At 38.6% G+C, this 19600-nt stretch overlaps 1 protein-coding gene across 1 annotated transcript in view; it reads left to right on the plus strand.

Moving 5' to 3' along the window:
- Nucleotides 1-19306, plus strand: part of LRRK2 (leucine rich repeat kinase 2) — a 73322-nt gene extending 54016 nt beyond the window's left edge. The window contains exons 37-50 of the mRNA XM_067316091.1: nt 267-413; nt 741-841; nt 1013-1203; nt 1911-2071; nt 2887-3057; nt 5761-5861; nt 6533-6727; nt 7802-7995; nt 8300-8372; nt 9198-9382; nt 10760-10912; nt 11691-11899; nt 15460-15534; nt 17485-19306. Coding sequence (XP_067172192.1) covers nt 267-413; nt 741-841; nt 1013-1203; nt 1911-2071; nt 2887-3057; nt 5761-5861; nt 6533-6727; nt 7802-7995; nt 8300-8372; nt 9198-9382; nt 10760-10912; nt 11691-11899; nt 15460-15534; nt 17485-17606 — 2078 coding nt within the window. The 3' untranslated portion in view covers nt 17607-19306. The remainder of the gene's footprint in view (nt 1-266; nt 414-740; nt 842-1012; nt 1204-1910; nt 2072-2886; nt 3058-5760; nt 5862-6532; nt 6728-7801; nt 7996-8299; nt 8373-9197; nt 9383-10759; nt 10913-11690; nt 11900-15459; nt 15535-17484) is intronic.
- The last annotated feature ends 294 nt before the right edge of the window (nt 19307-19600 follow it).

Below are 19600 nucleotides of genomic sequence, written 5' to 3' on the forward strand. Positions count from 1 at the left end.
ATATAATAGCAACTGCTGATCACATTTGATTGTACACAGGACCTTAAATTATTTGAAGATGTAAGATACTGTATAAATTGAATGAGATATTTATTTAGTACTCCATCACATGTGTGTGTATATATATGTGTGTGTGTGTGTGTGTGTGTGTGTGTGTATGAAGCTCATTTTAGATGCATTCATCATATGCACTCACAGAAATCCATTTCAGTACATTCTGAGTAGTGACTATGCTTTTTTTTCAACATCTCATTTAATTTTCTTAGGTGACCTTTTAGTAAATCCAGATCAGCCAAGACATGCCATTCCAATAGCTCAGATTGCTCCTGATCTCATATTGGCTGATTTGCCTAGAAATATCATGTTGAACAATGATGAACTGGAATTTGACAAAGCTCCTGAATTTCTCTTGGGTAAATATTATTTTATAGTTTCTTTTACAAAAAGCTAATATAAAAAAATCTATGGAAATCAGTTCTGCAATATATGGAAAACATTTTAGAAATTTCTCTTCTCTAGATATATATTTTTAACATGCTCTGAATTTCAGGTTATTGAGTTTTTAATTTTCCATTAATGTCTATTCAAAGACACTGGTTTTTATATGCTTAGATTACTATCCTAAAGCTTAACACAGTAGATGGTCCACACGTTTTTAAATTGGGCCTTTTCAGCTATTTTTGAGAAATGGTTGATGGCCTTTTGTTTTTAATATTATTTTCAATTTCATCTTTGAAAAGGTGATGGTGGGTTTGGATCTGTGTACCGTGCATCTTATGGTGGAGAAGAGGTAGCCGTAAAGATTTTCAATAAACATACTTCCCTCAGGCTCCTAAGACAAGTAAGAAATGTTGCCTTTTTCTCTGCTGCTCTTGGAATACCAACCTTAATGAGGAGCTTAAAATGCTAAAATATAGTGCAAGATTTCATTCCCAAACTCTTCTCAGAGTTCACCTCAGAACTACAGAAGTTTTGCTACTTGCATTATTTCACGTGATTTTACCATTTACAGGAGCTTGCAGTGCTTTGTCACCTCCATCACCCCAGTTTAGTGTCTTTGCTGGCCGCTGCAATCCGTCCCCGGATGCTGGTGATGGAATTAGCCCTTAAAGGATCTCTTGATCGTTTGCTTCAACAAGACAATGCAAGTTTAACTAGAACGCTTCAGCACAGGATAGCTCTACATGTAGCCGATGGCTTAAGGTAAACGCAAATTTTATGTTGCTGTAATAACAGGATACAGCTGCAAACAGGACATACTAAAAATGGGAAAGCTTATCATTTTTTATATCTCAGGCAGGATATTCCCTGGCTCAGACAGATACCTGTCTTTCTGTTGTTGATTAGCTGATGCAGAACATGGACTTTTGTCACCTGTTTTTTCTAGGAGCAAGTGAGGCTTATATAAATAGAGAAATTGCTAGAACTCTGATTGGAACTTGCTGTGTGGCTGTTGACTCCTTACCAAAATGTCAAAGTAATTAATTTGGTGCATTTTTAAAGTCCTTTTAATACCTCAGGAGCTCTGGAAGTGTGACTATAAAACTATAAAACCATAAAACCTGCAAAGGAGCCTGGGACAAACGTAGCTTAAATTTCTGAGATTCAGTTTTCAAACAGCCAGCGACACTTCAGATGAGGCTCAGAACTAAAATACTGTGATGTTCATGCTCCAGTCAGTAGCATATCAGAACACGTCCAAAGTCATTATCCAATAAGGCAGTGCCATATTTGTGATGTTTGACATTTTGTTTACACAATGTTTAACATTCGAAAGCATGATTTCCTGTTGTGTGAATAATATATTCAGAGTGTGTGTGTGTGTGTGTGTGTGTGTGCGTGTGTGTGTGTGTAGGTACACATCCCTGAATTATAAATTTTTTCATTATATATACTTTTCCGATTAACAGGTACCTGCATTCAGCAATGATCATTTACCGTGATTTAAAGCCTCACAATGTGTTGCTCTTTACACTGTATCCCAATTCAGCTGTCATTGCAAAAATTGCTGACTATGGCATTGCCCAATACTGTTGCCGAATGGGAATAAAAACCTCAGAAGGCACACCAGGTATGGAAAAAATGCTTTGGTTTACATTGTATTGTGCCAAAAAAATACATAAAATGTTTTTGGATTTGGATTCTGTGAGAAAGAGTGTGGTCAAACTCCAGTCTACACTGTAGTGGGAATCACTGTGTTGCAGGTTGTGATGGCAGATTTAGACCTCTTGGCCTTTCTTCCTAGTCATTCTTTAACTCCTTTTATAAGAATTGAGTAGTACACTAAAGCTTTAAAAAGAGAACAAATTAAATTACATGCACTAACTGCATGTAACATCTTGATTTTTTTTATCTTGTTTTAGTATGCTTATTGTGATATGATATTGAAATTATATTGCTAAAATCACTTGTGTTTGCATAGGTAGGTCTTGATTTTTTTTAAAGGCAATGATTACTGGCACTATTCACTGATTTTAGAGAGAACACAGTAGCATCCATTTTAAAGCCCTGAACAGTGCAAGAACTATGAAAAGTGCCTTTTGGTCTTGGAAACAGAATATGAGGGTGTGACTTGTAGTGTTAAATATTAGGCCTTGAGTAAACACTGCAGACCTGCCCTTCTTTTTAAACATTCATTGATAAATGAATTATTTTTATGTGTAATGGTGCAGTACCTCCTTAACTGATGTACTGTCCCCTTCCTTAAGACTGATTGCTGATATTTTGGTAATCTGCCACATGCAAACTATTGCCAGCCCAGAAATAGTGCGCCATTTTTGGTTTACTTCCTGTGACATTTTCATCAATAAGCATTTACTTCTAAAAGGATAAAGATGACTTCAGCTTGGTATGAATCATAACTATTAATAAATGATTTATTTGCAGGATTTCGAGCACCGGAGGTTGCCAGAGGAAATGTTATTTACAATCAGCAAGCTGATATTTATTCATTCGGCTTGCTTCTGTATGACATTTTAACAGGAGGAGGTAGAATAATGGAAGGCGTGAAGTTTCCAAATGAATTTGATGAGTTAGCAATACAGGGAAAGTTACCAGGTATGCCTTGTTTCTTCAAGTTTTAACATGGAAAGAGACTGTTTGTCCTGCCTTACTCCAAAAATGTTATCTCTGATAGTGATCAGAGGAAGAGGCTAAGTAATAGCAGTTTTCAGAAGCTTGTCCTAATTTCATAGAGTCTTCAAATAGTGAGAAATAGGTAGCTGTTCAACATCATACTGGATATAATTTCATATAGGTTCAAGGGATCTAGTTTGTTCATTTTATAAAGAAACAGAGGTTTCGTACACTTGGATCTTCATCTAGACCTGGCTGAAATGGGTATTTCTGGGTGTGCTTTCTAATGCCACGTCTGAACTTGACCCGTACTTACTACTGTGGTTATGCATATCATATAGTAAGATACAACCAATTCAACTTCTGTTCTTTGATCATGATACATCACAGGAAAAAAAAAACACTTTTAAGAAACTGTTCATAAAACTTTTTGATGCCAGTGACTTTAAAGGGCAGCCACTCCTAAAGGACTGAAATGGGAGTTCCCTTTTACCTGTCAAGAGTGTGAATTCCCTGCCTAGCTACATAACATTCTTCATTCTCCATCTGCTTTGCAATATGTAGTTGTTGGTTTCTAGAAGTAAGACTAGACAGACTGAGAAGCTGGACCTGATGTAGTCAGCTGGACAATGTAACTCAGTATTTGGCAACTTCTTTGTAAAGAGATGCTGAAGATTAATAGTACTACAAGCTTAATGCATGATATTCGTATTTATTGCCCTGCAGTAGTGGATATGCTCATGAAGTATTCTTTAAGACTGTGAAAGAGGAAAGGGCAGCAACTGTACCCGTTGTTCCGGTACAGCCTCTCCATTAGAAAAGAGAGAGAGTTCTTACATTTCCTACTTCTAAAGGAGAATAGTCCAATTCATAGCTCAGATTGTCTAAAAAACACCCCCAAGGAGGATGGCCCACGAACCAATGACTAAGTATCTTTTGAGTGCAGTTGTCCATTTGTCTGTTTGCTATATTATGAGCCCTATGAAATAATGGGAAGTATTAGTTTCTGGAGATACTACAGCTCCATCTGTGTGCATGCTCATTATTTATGTATTTCCAACAAATAAAAGGCTAGCTGAGCTCACAGGTGAATGGTGCCTATCATTTATTGAACAGGATATGTTCGTTTGCGGGTTTTCTTCAGCCTTCTTTAATGTTACCTCTGTCTAAGACTGGAATATCTGCTATGCATTTTGATGAACCAAAAAGAAAGCAATACAGGCACTGTTATTGAATACTAAATTGGTCTTAGAGATGTTGTCGCGTGAAAGGGAGGGACGGAAGGCCCTTCCTTATCTTTATAATTTACGTTTGCCTGCCAGAGCCCCCCTGTTTGAGGACTTTCCCTGAGACAGTTTCGCAAAGTAAAAAGAATCTGTGTAATTTACATTTGCCTGCCAGAGCCCCCCTGTTTGAGGACTTTCCCTGAGACAGTTTCGCAAAGTAAAAAAGAATAAGATTTTATTAAAGCGACAGATACAACAGGTTCGGAATTGCCGTTGATAAATGCACTTGCTGCTACAAATTTTATTTCTATGAGCTCAAACTAACAAATAAGCGCTTTCAATAATAATATATTTTCCCGGGTAACGTCCGACGTTTGTCGGAGGCGCAAGTCTTACCAAAGAGGCGTCCCTGTTTGGGGTAGGGAGAAGGAGGCTCGCTCGTCAGCAATCTCCAGTGAACAGGTCAGCGGTTCAATTTTCTTCCCTTCCAAAAACTTTAGTGAGCTATCCTCTGTTTTATAGTTGCTGAAGGTGGGATGTGGAAGTGCGGCAGACGTACTTCATTGGCCAGATTGCCATTTGCGTGGTTGTTGGGGGTATGCCCCCCTTATTTACATATCGTTATGCAGCAAAGGGCGTGATTTTTAATATGGTAAGCAGGGATAATGAGGCTGGGGGTACTATAGGTCAACAGTTAATCTGTGAGCAGCAATTATTTTTTGGGATGCAACCCTTTGTGGTCAGGGGCGGACCGTGATACCTCCGTATCGCTCCCTCCTCCGCCGTGCAGCTGGAACAAACTGTCTGGCCTTCACCAGCTAGTTCGTTACTCATGTTGCAAAAGGGTGATGTGCTTTGGCTGCCACGTACTGTTTTTCCCGTGTGCCCCCTTATCTTTCTCCCTGAATTCTCTCTTGTTCCCACAGATGTCAGCACTTACAGCAATAAGATGCATATTCAAAGCAGTGAGTGTGAATTTAACTTCCACATCTCATAAATATTATATGGAGTTGCTTCTCTGAATTGCTATTGAAAATTCATCAGTATTACATATACTCTGACCAAACACAGAAGAGTAATCTTTCAAAACAGTGTGCACAGGAATTTAAAAGACTAAGGACTGAGATTTCTGAAAGCCTTGAATGGTCAGCATTAATCAAGTCACTGCTCATGCATATCCGTGATACATTCCAAAGTATATGGATATTCTGCAGAATCCATTTGGTGTAACTGCTGTTAATGAAAAAGACTCTGGCTCTGTGACTCCCATTTTTCATTAATGGCAGATGAGCAATTCTGAGCTGTTCATGATGACATTTTACCTAAGGGAATGATATTTCTCATAGTAGCTTTGTAAGAAGTTAGATAAAATCTTATAATACAAAGAAAGTTATTCAGAACTCTCAGTTCTGAACTGTGGTAAAGGCTAGTTAAGATATTACCTACTTTTATATTTTAGATCCTGTCAAAGAATATGGGTGTGCCCCCTGGCCTGAAGTAGAAAATTTAATTAGAAACTGTTTGAAAGAAAACCCTCAGGAACGACCAACATCTTCCCAGGTATTATTTAGTGTATTTATTATATGTATTTGTGTGTTAGATGACACCACAAAGTTATTGTGATTTCTAAAAAGAAATGGCCAATTTAAGTTAAGAGGTACAGTGTGTTTTTTCATTCTTTTGTGGAACTGAAACAGCCGTGGAATATTGCCTGCTCTTGCCATCCAGGGTAAACTGTTCTGTTCAAATCTACCAACCTTTTATTTGTAGCCAACTGGTTTTCCCTGTGTTACTGTATAGGGATAAGAGTGAAACAGGATTTAAATTACATGATGTTTTTTACTAGAGTTATGCAGAAAGGCCTTTGTTATAATACCAGTGCAGTTAGCCTACCCTGCTCCATGCATATGAAAGGATGAACGATGCTGCAGATCTGAAACCTACCGTCTGTTGTCACACATCACTTCGGTCTGGGAAATGGATGACTTTTTTCAAACGCCTTTTTTCAAACACACCATTGACTTCCTGAGATTTTAATTAAAAAATGAAAGAGTCAAGGTAAAGTTGCTCAGTGCATAATGATTGTTCATTAATGGTGGTATACAAATGAGCAAACCTGCTGAGATACTGTGTATGTATTCCATAAAACATTGTTACCCCTTGCTTCTTCTTTGTTTATCACTGCACGGGCCATCGTTATTACCTTGTGCATGCTGTGGCTTTCTTTGCAGGTTTATGAGATTCTGAATTCCGCAGAGCTTATCTGTTTGATGAGATACGTTTCAATACCCAGTACCTCCACAGCAGAGTGCATGGTAGCTGGCAATCAAAGCTGCAAGAAGGCAGGAGTCTGGATAGGCAATGGGAACACAGAAAAAGCACAACTTTCATTTGTTAACCTAAATACAGATGGACATACTTGTGAGGTATGTGGGAAAGTTTCGTTTATTCTAATTTTTTGCCACACAGAATTCAGAAGAATTAATTGCATTTGAACTGTGGGAGTTCCTTCTGGAAAGCCCAGCTTTGAGAGATTTTTGATAGAACAAATATAGTTCATAAATGAGTCATCCCTGTATCCATGAAATGAAGCAGAAGCACAGTCTCTTTTTCCTCTCTTCCTGCCATCCAGCCTGAACTTTCTCATAATGCTGTCTTTCCACTGCTGGATTCCTTTCTTCCACTCACATTGAAGCTATTTCTAGCATAGAGGCTAGAACACGGGCTAGTAGTTATAAAATCCTTTGTATCACTCCCTCACCGGACAGTACAGCTCCTCTCTTACAGTTCCTCTTTTCCCAGGGATGTCACCTCCTTTTGCCACTGCGAGTGGTACCCTCCAGCTCTCTTCATTTGCTTTTTGGACTTCCGAGTCCTGTACCATCAGAAAAGAGAAGATGTTTTACCCAGCTAGATATGCTGTGATGCATTTCTCTTTGTCTGCCAAAACTGAGTGTGACTCACCACTGAAGTTGTTTAAATTACTATTTCCATGACACAGCTGACTGTAGCAATCATGACAGCTAAGGTATCTGCCATCTGTTGACCATGATATATTTCAACTGAAAGCTTTCTTATAAATTATATGGCTTAATTTTCTAAAATTAAATGAAAAAAAGCCAAAGGAATTATTAGACCAGTACTTCTGTTGTTATGAATTGAACTGAACTTATATTGCAATATAGTTCCATTTGTTTGATTCTCTGATGGCTTTCAAAACTTCATTAGCACATATGCAGAGAATATATTTTTTTTCAATATTCAGCACAGTGATTTTCTTCTGTACTATTTGAGGAGTCCTTCCTACCATGGTGAGGATAGCTAGCTTAGTTGAAGATATATTCTGCTGCTTGGAAATTAGATTTCTTAATGGAGAAGTTAGACTTTGTGTCTTCCCAGGGTCTTGGAAAATTGTACTTCATTTTTATTATGAGCAATTTACTAGTATTTACCCTTACTGAAAACACAACCAGGTTGTTTTTATTTTTTTCCTGACTCAGGATATTGCAGATAGTAAAATTTTAAGCTTGGTCTTGGTGACCCTTTCTCCTGAAAAAGAAAACTGGATTGTGGCTGGAACCCAGTCTGGCTCTCTGTGGGCAGTTAACACAGAAGATGAAGCAAGAAGACATCGTCTGCAGAAGATGTCCGATTCTATCACCTGCTTATACTGTAATTCTCTTTCAAAGCAAAGGTATAAATAAGTTTTTAAATATTTGGGTTACATTTTGAAAATGTGATTAAACAGTGATATTCACAAAATGATAGCTGTACATTCATGCAGACAGTTGTATTGTTTAGACAGATGCGTATTTTGCCCATGTGTTTACTTTCTTTTGCACCCAGCATAACCAGAGACTACATTCCTGACCACGAGTGGTTGTATTTGCTTTTAGCGTTCAAAGAAACTCTGGAAATGCTAGATGCTACTGATTTAAATTTTTCTTAACCGATTCAGGGTAAGAATTCTGGAATTCATTATTTTATTTTTATTTCAGCAAACAGAAGAATTTCTTTCTGGTGGGTACAGCTGATGGCAGACTGGCAGTTTTTGAAGACAGAGCAGTAAAGGTAGACTTGTTCTTTACTGTCTGTCCTACAAAATATTATTGGTAATATGTAAAGCAGCTACTAATTGTAACTTTGTTTCATGCAATTTTTTTTAAATTTCTTCTCTAAAACTAAAAATCAGTTTCTGTTGTAATCTTAGAGGAACTGCACATCTTACAATATCTGTTTTAACCAATAGAGTTAAATGGGGAAAATTATCTCTCATCATAGGTCTTTGAAGGGCATAGCATTCTGACTAGAACAGGACATAATTATTAAGAAGAATATTCTAACAGTTTTAATTTTCATTACTTACTACTGCTATGTCTTCTTTTTTCTTTTTGATCACACTACAATATCCCTCTGTAAAATAGGTGGAAAGCATCTTTTAAAAAGAGAATATTGTTTAGATTCCTTGTAGACCAGGGTTCTGCTCACAGAGCAGATACAGGTAAATGTTGGGAGCTGTTTATATCAGCTGGTTTCTGAGGGTTAACTCCAGACCAGATGCAACTTAGAGCAGTTAGGGGCTGCAGTGCTTTGCACAACCGGAATATGGTCCGGTGTGAGATTTCCCTGGGACGTTGATGTGGCTTTCTGCCCCATCCTTGAACTGGGCCAGGGGTTGCAGAAGGTATCAGCCCCAGCTCTGGCCTGTTTCCCCTCATGCAGACTGTTTTCTTTGGAGCATCTGTGATGAATGTATGGTGCCTTTTCAGTCACTAATGTTCTGCAAAGAGACCGTAATGGTTCAGAAAATCTGGCTGTGTAAATACTCTGCAGGTTGGAACAGTTTCTACTTTGCACATGTGTACACTCCCTGTTTCTATATATTTCTTCTTGCAGTGTAAGGGTGCTACACCTTTGAAGATACTAACTATAGGGAATGTTAACACGCCACTGATGTGCTTAAATGAATCCTCATACTCAGCTGAAAAAAATATCATCTGGGGAGGCTGTGGAACAAAGATCATGTCCTTATCCAGTGACTTCTCTGTGCAAAAACTCATTGAAACAAAGACAAGTCAACTGTGAGTTTTTTATAAATGATGTTATTTGGCTTTTTGGTTGTTTTTATTAAAGATTTCTGACAGTACTTTGATGTAATGTCTTGTTCTACAGCTTATTCTTTGATTTTTTTTTGTTTTTATTCTTTTCCTTCCATAATATAGACAGAAAACTATATAATATTTAAAGTATTCATTTCTGCTTTAAACAAGAAGTATGCATTTTTACTATGTAAAGGATTAATGAAGTCAGGATATGTTCAGGAAATGTACAAATGCTACTGAGAAGTTTTTCTCCCTTGGTTGCACTTGTCCAGTCCCCATTTACTGAGAGCTATACACACGTACTTAGCACAGCATTTGTCCTTACATATTTGTTTATGATATGAGTGTGTATCTTTGTCCTATGTTCATAAATCATGCATGATTGCTGACCTCTCATTCTTTAGAAGATATGAAAAAAATACCAAGTTATGAGACTGAAACTGTTGGAGTATTTGCTGCAGTTCTCACGTGGACAAATCCCGCACTGAAGTTAAGGGGAGTTTTCCTAAATAGGGGTTACAGTATTTGATTTTATGCTGATAGAGATCATTATTCCAGGAAACAAATATGCTTTGGAAAATAACAATAATGTTAATATAAAGCAAGAGACTAAAGCTTTAAGTAAAACGCAGGTGGATGGCAAAATGAAAATATGTCACAGGAAGATCTGAGATTTGTAGATGCAAAACTGCATACAGTTTTGAAAATGAAAGTTGTCAAAAATAGCAAGTACCATTATCTGAAGTAGCAGTGTTACTGAGTGTCTACCGTGATGGGTCTAAGACTGTGAGCTGTTCTGCAATGTGAGTTGAAGAATCAGTGAAGTAAACCAATGCCATTAAATTGCAGGGCAATAAAATTTTGATATGTGCAGTCACTGGTCTGGCATGAGACAAATTCACAGGTAGAGGAAGATAATCGAAAAGGCTGTCAGCAGAAGTGAAACCAGGAGCAGAGCAAGGTGAACTAAATCTCACTGTTGCTTTTTAGGCTTGGTCATCTTTGTATTGAGTGACCTTTTGCAGTCCTGTGTGTCCTTGTAGGAGCTATCAAGTGTCTCCAAACATTGAAAGAGCAATAGGAGAAAGGCGGAATTAGCCCTGCTGTTGTGCGAGTGAGATTTTGGGCATTAATGCACCTCCAGGGATATCAGCAACATAAATCCGCTTACTGTAAGAAGTTGTATCAAACTGCAGGAAGATTACAGCAAACTCTTTCAGTTGTAACCCAGCCTGCTTTGGTTTTAAGGCTGAATCATTCTGAAACAGTTACAGAAAAGCTAACGCCACTGATAACATTCAAGTTTGCCCATTAGAAATTTTCTGTGCACCCAGCTGGAGCTCTTCTCTCTCCTAGGTTCTGTCATAACGCCTACAGTGATGCAAATATTATTTCAATAGCAGTGGACAAATCTATCTACTTGGCAAAGAAAAACAGCCATTTTGTGGAAATTTGGGACAAGAAGACAGAAAAACTTCATGAACTAATTGACTGTGCTCATTTTCTTAAGTAAGTACTTTATTTTACATAGATGACGTGATATATAAAGCTGAATAACAGATTGTCTTCTCTAGCATAGTACCTCACCCTGCAGGACAGAAGGGAATTGTTGGTGAAACCAGTTCTTTGGGCAAATGTGAAATTTCTTTCCTCTCTTCTGGCCCAGAACCTGGGAATATCCCATGCAGAATCTCAATTTTATGAGACCTTTATTATATTTCACAGTTTGCCTATGATTTCTAGAGAATTCCTTTAACTGTTCAAAAAACTATAAAGTCTTCTGTTCTCCTTGCCTGATGTGATCAGGCATTAATGTTTTTCTTTCCAATTACTTTCCTCATCCCCTGATGAAGAATACCTTCTTTCTCCAGTGCGCTGATTCAGTAGGAGATCAGAGTTTCACAGTGATTTACATTTACATTTTTATTTTTCCTCTCACTTAATGTCCAATGTCATTTCATTTTCATGGTGAAGTTAGAAGCTGCTGTAGTTGTGCTCCTCCCCCTTCGCAGTGAAATTGTTCACCTGTAGCTTGGGAGAGAGCAGGGAGATGTACCTGCCTCCTATTTAGAGGTCTGTTCAAGCAGACCAACTTTTTGCTGGCTCTTAGAACTCCAGTAGTTTTCACCTCAGTTTGTTTAAAGTCAGTCAGTTGTTTAGCATGAGAGTTTTGTAGCTTGTCTTGACAAATGATCATTTAAAAGACTGGTTGTGAGGGAATCATCTTAACAGTTATGGAATAGAGTGTACCAAAAAATTTTAATTCACATTCTCTCCATATTCTTAGGGAGGAAGGTGCAAAACTAAATAAAGAATCAAAACATAACGTGGCTTATTCTGGAAGAGTGAAGACAATTTGCCTACAGAAAAATACTGCGTTGTGGATAGGGACAGGGGGAGGACATATCTTGCTGCTTGATTTGTCAACACGTCGCCCCGTACGAGTTATAGACAACTTTTGTGATTCTATTCGAGTCATGATAACAGCCCAACTAGGTAAGTAAAACCATCAGATGACCAGTACTTCCAAGTCAGTGCTAAGCTTAGAAGCGCTGACTCCTATTTGACATGGTGTTCCTGAAAGGGATTGGCATTTTCCCTGTTTTGTTCATCCATTCTGTTCTTCTGCTGTCACCTTCAATGAACATCAGACACTCTGGTGTTAGTTAAATGCCAGCAGGCTGTCATATCTGTGCCCAGATAAAACAACAGCTCTCCCCTGACTTGCCACTGATCAGCATATGAACGCACCCTGCCTTCGCTGCATCCTTTTTGCCATGCTCCAGTTGAGTTGTCACCGTCCTCATCTGATACTCTTCTTATTCATCTGTCTCTACCTGTGTTCTTTCTCCTTCTTAAAGTTTTATGCTTCTGACTTCTCTCTCTGTGGAGCTTGTTAGTTTTTAATCATTCTTCCTTATTTGCTTATTCTGCGGTTTTCTTCTCCCATCCCCATTCAGGAATGGGAGGTTTGGGTCACACACAGGCTGCAGCAAAGCTGGGGAAGGGCTACACACTTGGACTCAGGGTGCAGACTTGTACATAGGTGCTGTTCTTGTCACGATGGTCAGTGGTTTTGAGCTGCTGTAGGCAAACAGTAGTTGTGGGGTTTCAGTGATGTTTGCAAACAGCCACAGGAGCATAGATGAGTATGGGGCAATTCTTGGGTGTTCTTTCCTGTATCTCTCCCAAGACTGATATAGGCCATACCAACTCAAAAGTTCATTCTACTGCAGTGGTGGATACTTTCAAAACATATATTACTTCAAAAAATACTCTGGGGTACACCGTATGGGTTGCCAACACCTTCTACTGTGTTTTGAAAAAAACTCTTGGCCTTTTTTTCTGGAGTTCCGATGTCAGTGGGATTGAAGTGTTTGCTGTCAAGAAGACTCTGAAGCTGCTGTTGTAGAGTCAGAAACACGCTGGTAATCCTGCTAGCAGATTTCACAGTTGCAGGCTGTGAATGTTTTCTCATTGCCCTCATGAACTTAATCTGGGGACTGGTTTTTTTGTTTTTTTTCTTTTCTGCACCACTAGTATCCACAGAGTACAGTTAGCTCATAATGCTGACAGTGTTTTACGAGTGGAAACAAACTCCAGCTTCCTCTCACTTGCCTTTGCCTGGGACAGCAAGTCTGTAGAGTGTGTTCAGTCCTCAGTTGTGAAGAGTGCCAGCTATAGAGTCCAGATTCACTGTCACAGCATTTTCGGTCCTCCTGGTCCTGATGGCTACATTATTAAATACATAAAGGGAATGTTTTATTTTAACATTTTGTAAAGAGCAGTTTCTATGAAAACAAGATTTCTGTCTTGTTATTGTCATTGATAGAAAAGGTGTATTGTATAGAGTAGTATAGTGTAACTTAAAAAGTCTTGAGTCTCAAATTCTTTTTTTCCAATCAACATGACATTTTTAATCAAAATTTTATATAAAGAAAAAGCAGCTGTGTTTGCACCACACAGTATACTTGCAAGTAGGTCTGTAAATCTCAAGAATGGCAAGTAAGATTGATAGGCGCAGTTTTGACAAGCACTTTTTTCTTTTGATTAGTTTTTCCCAGCGGTTATTTATAAGATGGTGGGCTTTTTCCTAAATTCAAAGAAAGACTTCATTTCTACTGAGATTTTCATAGAGTCACTAAAAATGGGCTCAGGGCTGATGAGCTATTTGTCAATAGTAAAACATTGCTGGTATGAAGTGAAAGAGGCTAGAGGGAAGTATTTTTGTATTGAATATTTTAATCTTAAAACTGAAACTATATTAACATTAATCAAAGGTAAACATTTCAGGGAAAAAGAGCTTGCCACACTTTGAGATATTAATTTTATCTGTAATTCATATGTGAATATGTAAATATAAGTCTGTTTCTAATTCTCTCAGCTAACACATTGGCATATAATAGACATGGGACTATCACAGAGAACTCATGTAAACCTGTAGTTCATTCTGCAAACGAAAATATATACTTCTAAATAGGAAGAAAGGACCCTGGTCTGAATAGAAAACATTGTTCTTAATTTCCAATCAGTTTCTTCAGAAGTAGGGATAGGATTGGTTGCAGAAAAAAGAAGTGTGATTATAAATGTGAGCATGGAAGGCACACATGGTTCCCAACAACCCTCAGCCCCCATAGACAGACAGATCTAGGAGATACATCAGGAGATGCAAATTTCCATGGGGCAGGAAAAATCTCTCTGCTTTGTGTTCCCTGGAAAACCCACAAGAAACGTTTGCTGATTCAGAAGGAACGTGACCTGGGACGCACACTGCAGCGGGGGCCCACAAAACTTCCAAGACTGTGACCTTCACAGTAAGCCATACTCCAGTCTATTTATACTCCCAAAACTGACCCCTTCCTTATCTTTTCCCTGGGGGAGTACGTACGACTTTGCGTCTGAGGAGGCATGGGGAGGTGTGGAGCACAGTACCGCAGTGGGGGTGCCGGCAATTCCTAGCAGAGCTCCTGTGGACCGGGAGAGGTGTGCGGTGCAGGGACATGGCCTCTGCTGCGCTGGGTCCTATGTGCCACTACAGCTGGGGGGGGGGTCACTGCTCATCATGCTGCCAGGGGGACCCGGAGCTGCTGCGGCAGGTGAGCAGGGAGGGAGAATTTGAAAAGTCAGCATAAAGCAAAGGGCTCACGCCTGACCTCATATGCATTAATAAAACAGCTTTTCTAAACGTATTTCCACTGTATTTTAACTTTGTTCAAGCAGGACAGTGTTGACCAAAGCAGAACTTTGTGAAATTCATGTTGTTGTTGGTAAAATTCATGTCACTGGTGGAATGGGGTTTGTTATTTGGAAAGCCAGTATAACAGCTGTCATCCATCTCGCACAATGTATAAACATGGCTTATTGGGAATAAGCAGGAAGTCGATTTTCAAACACTGGCACATCAGACTTATCCCTCTGTAGTCAGACCACCTTTGTCTTCTTACTTTTTCTTTTCTTTTTTTTTTTCTTTTTTTTTTTTTACATTATTCAGTCGGTACCTTACTATGATCCATCCCTTTTTTCTATTTCCCTACTAACTCTCCTTCCCTGCTTACATGTCATTGTTAATGCAGAATAATGCAGAATACTTTTAATTAGCTTGTAACATATTTGGGTTTTGTTTTGTTTTGTTTTTTACCAAACTGATCACTGGCACTATCTCAGTCACCTCATTTTTGTTGTGCACTGGGCCTTCATTTGCAGCCTATCCCTTCCCTGTGGCAGCTGCTTTCTGTGACTTAACCCCCTCTGCGTGTGGTGTGTAACAGGGTGCTTTGTTCTTCGGCTTGTTCAACAGGCTGGCCAACCTGGCAGGCTGATCCGTGGTTGTGTCTCTGAGCTCTGATAAACCCCTCCATTAAGTGGAGATTTGAACTGTATGTTTTTCATATCTGTCTTTTTTTTTTTCCCCATGGTTACTGATCATGGACATTGGGTCCAGTTTACTGAACTCTGCTTTCTGTCCTGTCAGTAGCGTCACATAATCTACTCTAATGAGCTTAAATTACAAAGTTCTCGTTAAAATTAAAATTTGACATTTTATTTCTTTGAAAAAGGGTCTTTCAAGAATGTGGTGCTGGTTTTGGGGTATTGCTATAAAAGTGACACTGAAGACAACAAATATCACAAAGGTACGTGAGCTGGGTTTTATTAATTTGTATTGTTGATGGAGTAGACAGTATTATGCTTGGATACCCACAGAGATATGTTTGGAGAGTTGATGATCACCATTTGATATAATTTTATTGAAACACCATTATTATTTTTTGTTGTCTGTTGCATTTCTGGATTCCATGCAAACTAACAGTAAGTTGCAGAAATGGACCTGATGTAGCTGCTCTTTGTAGGGCATATAATTAGCTGGAAAACTGTATTTGGAGAGTAATTGTCATTGTCTAGCTGGAGAATGTATCAAATGGATTTCCAGAGGGGTCTGTGCTGGGCCAGGAACACTCAATGTTTTCATTAGTGATGTGTATGAGGGAATAGTGAGTATGCTTTTCAAATCTGCAGACAGCACTCAGCTAAGAGAAGTCTCAAGCACCCTGGGACGGTATTAGAATTCAAAATTACCTTGACAAATAGAACAAGTTGTCTGGAAGGAAATAGGATGCAATTCAGTAAGGACAGATACATGACTTTTCACTTAATTAGAAATTATCAGTTGTACCAATATTAGGAAATGATTGGCTTGGACAATAATGCTGCAGCAAAGGGGTTATAATCGATTGCAGGCTAAACATGAGTCAACAGTGTCATGCTCTGGCAGAAGAGGCAAACGCTGTTCTCACACCGACTGAAAAGTGGTGTCTGTGAGACACGTGAACTAATTCTTTCACTCGGCTGAGTGCAGATACGGCCTCTGCCGCAGCAGCCTGTCCATTTAGGACACTGCTCAATGATCTAGACTATTAGGAACAATCCAGAGACCTAATCTGGACTATTAGGAATAGTCCAGAGGAGAGAAACGTGACCTACGAGGAAATGCTGAAGGAATTTAAGTAGTTCAGTGTAAAGAAAGACATGATAATGGGCTTCAAGTATGTAAACACAGCTATAGAGAGGAAGGGAGTAAACACCTGTACATATCCCCTGTGGGCAGGATAAAGAAGTGCAGGTTTATATTACAGCAAGAGAGATTTTGGTCAGACATCAGGAAATGCTTCCTGACAATAAAGATAGTGAAGTGCTGGAATGGAGAGATCCGAATCTCCATTCCTGGGGATTTCTAAGAAGAGTTACAGATGATGCTGTGACTGGTGCCTTTCTTGACTTTTCTCCCATCCCACTTTTTGTGACTCCTAAAAATGTGACTCTGACAATCTAAAGTTAAAGGTGGCAGGTGAAGATGAGCTGATTGTTTGGGATAAAATAAGAATCAAGCTGGCAGCAGTGTTTTTACATTTTGACATCCCCTGATTTTTATCATAAGAACACTTATTGCCTTTTTATTGTATTTAAGAGTGCCAGTAATTATACAGAGAGCAATCAGAGTTTCAGAAGCCTTGGGGCCTTTTTTGTGAGCCGTACTCATGCAAGCGTTCCCAATTTGCCTTATTCCATTAAAAAAACGTGACTTCTCCTTGAAGAAAGGGTTGTTTGCATGAGTAAAAGTTAAAGAAGTGATCTTTTCTGTGGTATACTCAGTAGCATAGGAAATTAGTTTTTATTTTTGGTTTACAGTGAGTGGGATTTGAGTCTTCTAAGCATGTAGGGTATATCTGCTCAGGAAAATAAAGATGAGTTTTTTATATAGGCACCTCAGTACTAGTATTAGCAGCTAGTAGCTTAGGGGTCAGCACCTTATGGCCCAAAAGCACTAGAAGTGCTTTGAAATGGTGTACTCTTAAGTTTGGGAGCTGGAAGCCAAACCTCTTGCAAGGACAAGCAGCTTCTAGCCCAAACTGTATTACCTCACACAGAAGGAGTCACACTCTGTCCTCCAGGTCCTAAGCATCATGTTACTTCATAGAGAAAACTTAAGAGTAATTAAAAATTAAGCAAATAAGCAAATAATTTCTGACATACAGTGATTCTTCTCACTGTAGCAGTTTTCAATGTTTTCACATTAATTTTTTCAGAATTAAAATCCTGTGTGTCAGTCTGGGACATTAATCTGCCTCATGAAGTGCAAAACCTGAAAAAACATATAGAAATGAGACAGGAACTAGCAGAAAAAATGAAGAGTTTTTCTTTAGACTGAAGAGTCACCTTGCAAGTGTCATTCTCTTTTCTAGTCTTCCATCACCTTAACTTTGTGCAATATTTACAACTTTGTGTTACTGGAGTTTTTAACAGAAAACCAGGAGAAAGCCTTAAGAGAGCAACTCCCCAAATCATGGGATAACATGAAGAAAGAAGAATATTATTTGTAAATTTGAAAGGACTGAAAATTACTGAGAATTTCAGGATGTTAAGTGCCATCCGGAGTCTGTGTACTTGTGACCAAGTTCTGCTCTCACCAACTTTGGCTCAACTTCAGGATAACTTCTTTCATCCAGTTTCTGATCCCAGTTAAATTGGAAATAAACCAGGAGACAATAAATCACTCTTACTTACTTCATTATCTCTACTGAGTTGACGCTGTAAAGAAAAGCAAAATTTCAACCTCTGTATGCTTATTGCAGTTTGTGTGTATGAGATTTCCCTGATGATTCATGTTTCAGTAGTAATTCAGAGCTCATGACCTTGAGTATATGAAAGAAAACATTATATTTTATACAATAGCATTGTTTAAAGGAGCATAAACTGACTACATTACTCCTTGAAAACAACAGGCAGAATAGAGTCTTTATTTCTTCCATGAATAGTTGACATTTTTCATTATGATCAGAAAAAAAAATTGTACTAAAATAATAAAGTATCTCAGAATTCAGAATTCAAATACACTGACAGGCCTCTGCAAGTTGGTGTCCTCTTGCAGCCCTGCAGTCTGCCTTGTTCTGGGCCATGTAGTCTCATAGTTGTGAACTTTACTATTCACGTACCTGTGTTGTACAGCTGACCCTGGAAAGCAAAGAAAAAACACAGGGTGAAAACTCCTATCTCAATGCTGCTATAACTTGCACCACAAAGAAAGAAGCATGCTGCTGTAATCACACTGCTAGTTCTTAATATAGCCTGCTGGTTTGCTTATCTCAGTATGAAAGAAAAAAATGGGAACTTTCATTTTGATATTTAGAGCATGTACAAAGTTGTCAGTTATTCTTGTTTTAATTTATATCATTATTTTGGGGGGTAAGCAATGCCACCTTGAGGTGTTTAAGAACTGGCTACCTCTTGTGTATAACTCCACCAGAATTTGTTGCAACATATCTTCATTCAAGAGAGGCCTTTTACTGCTCTCTGGTTGTTAGTCCAGGCTTCTTCTGATAGCCTGCACTGACCTGCATTAAGTGCCTTATTTCTGTCCATCAGAGGACAGGTGTCATTTTCTTCTTCTGATACCAAAAGAATCTGTAAAATGTTCCTGGAATGTCAAGGAGTGGAATATCCAAAGCCATTCCTGAGTTTGTTTCCTATGGAGCTGAATAAGGTGCAGCAACCAAAAAGTTCTCTGTCCCATTTTTGCAGTTTTGAAGAATTTGTGTAGTAGGACAACAGCATTTACTGAACTGCGTTCAACTGTATTTGTTAGATTCAACTGTACTTTGTTCAATTTTCTGCCTTTTATTGCGTTGAGTACTCAGGATTCCTTTCAGACATCCACCCTAGTTTTTTATGTATTCTTGTATTCTGCATATTGAGAATAATTTGCTATTTATATTGGATTTTATAACTCAGAAAATAGATATTATGTTTGTAATGAAGACATTTTAAAAATATATAAGAATATATGTAATATGATGATGTCTATTTATAAGAAGTTGTTTTGAAATGTAAGCCTTACTCCTTTTTATTAAAACTCTGCTTTGTTAATAACATAGTCCACTTTCTCATTGCTGAATTTCCAAGGAGGAGCTTTGGCATGCAATTTTTGTTGAGTTTAATCGCTTCCATCAGGATGATCCAAGATTAGTTTTGTGAGTTTTGTTGACACAGCTGCATTCCCACTTGCTTTCTGTCACATGCTGCATGTGTTCAGCTTTCCCCAGCTTCTGCTGCATTTCATGTTTCCTACAAGGAGGAGGGCAGCTGTCCTGGGAAGGGCGGTTCCTAGGCGCGGGAAGTGACCTGTAAGCAGGATTGTTGTCCCTG

The sequence above is a fragment of the Apteryx mantelli genome, chromosome 1 (genome assembly GCF_036417845.1).
Source record: "Apteryx mantelli isolate bAptMan1 chromosome 1, bAptMan1.hap1, whole genome shotgun sequence".
Classification (NCBI taxonomy): Eukaryota; Metazoa; Chordata; class Aves; order Apterygiformes; family Apterygidae; genus Apteryx; species Apteryx mantelli.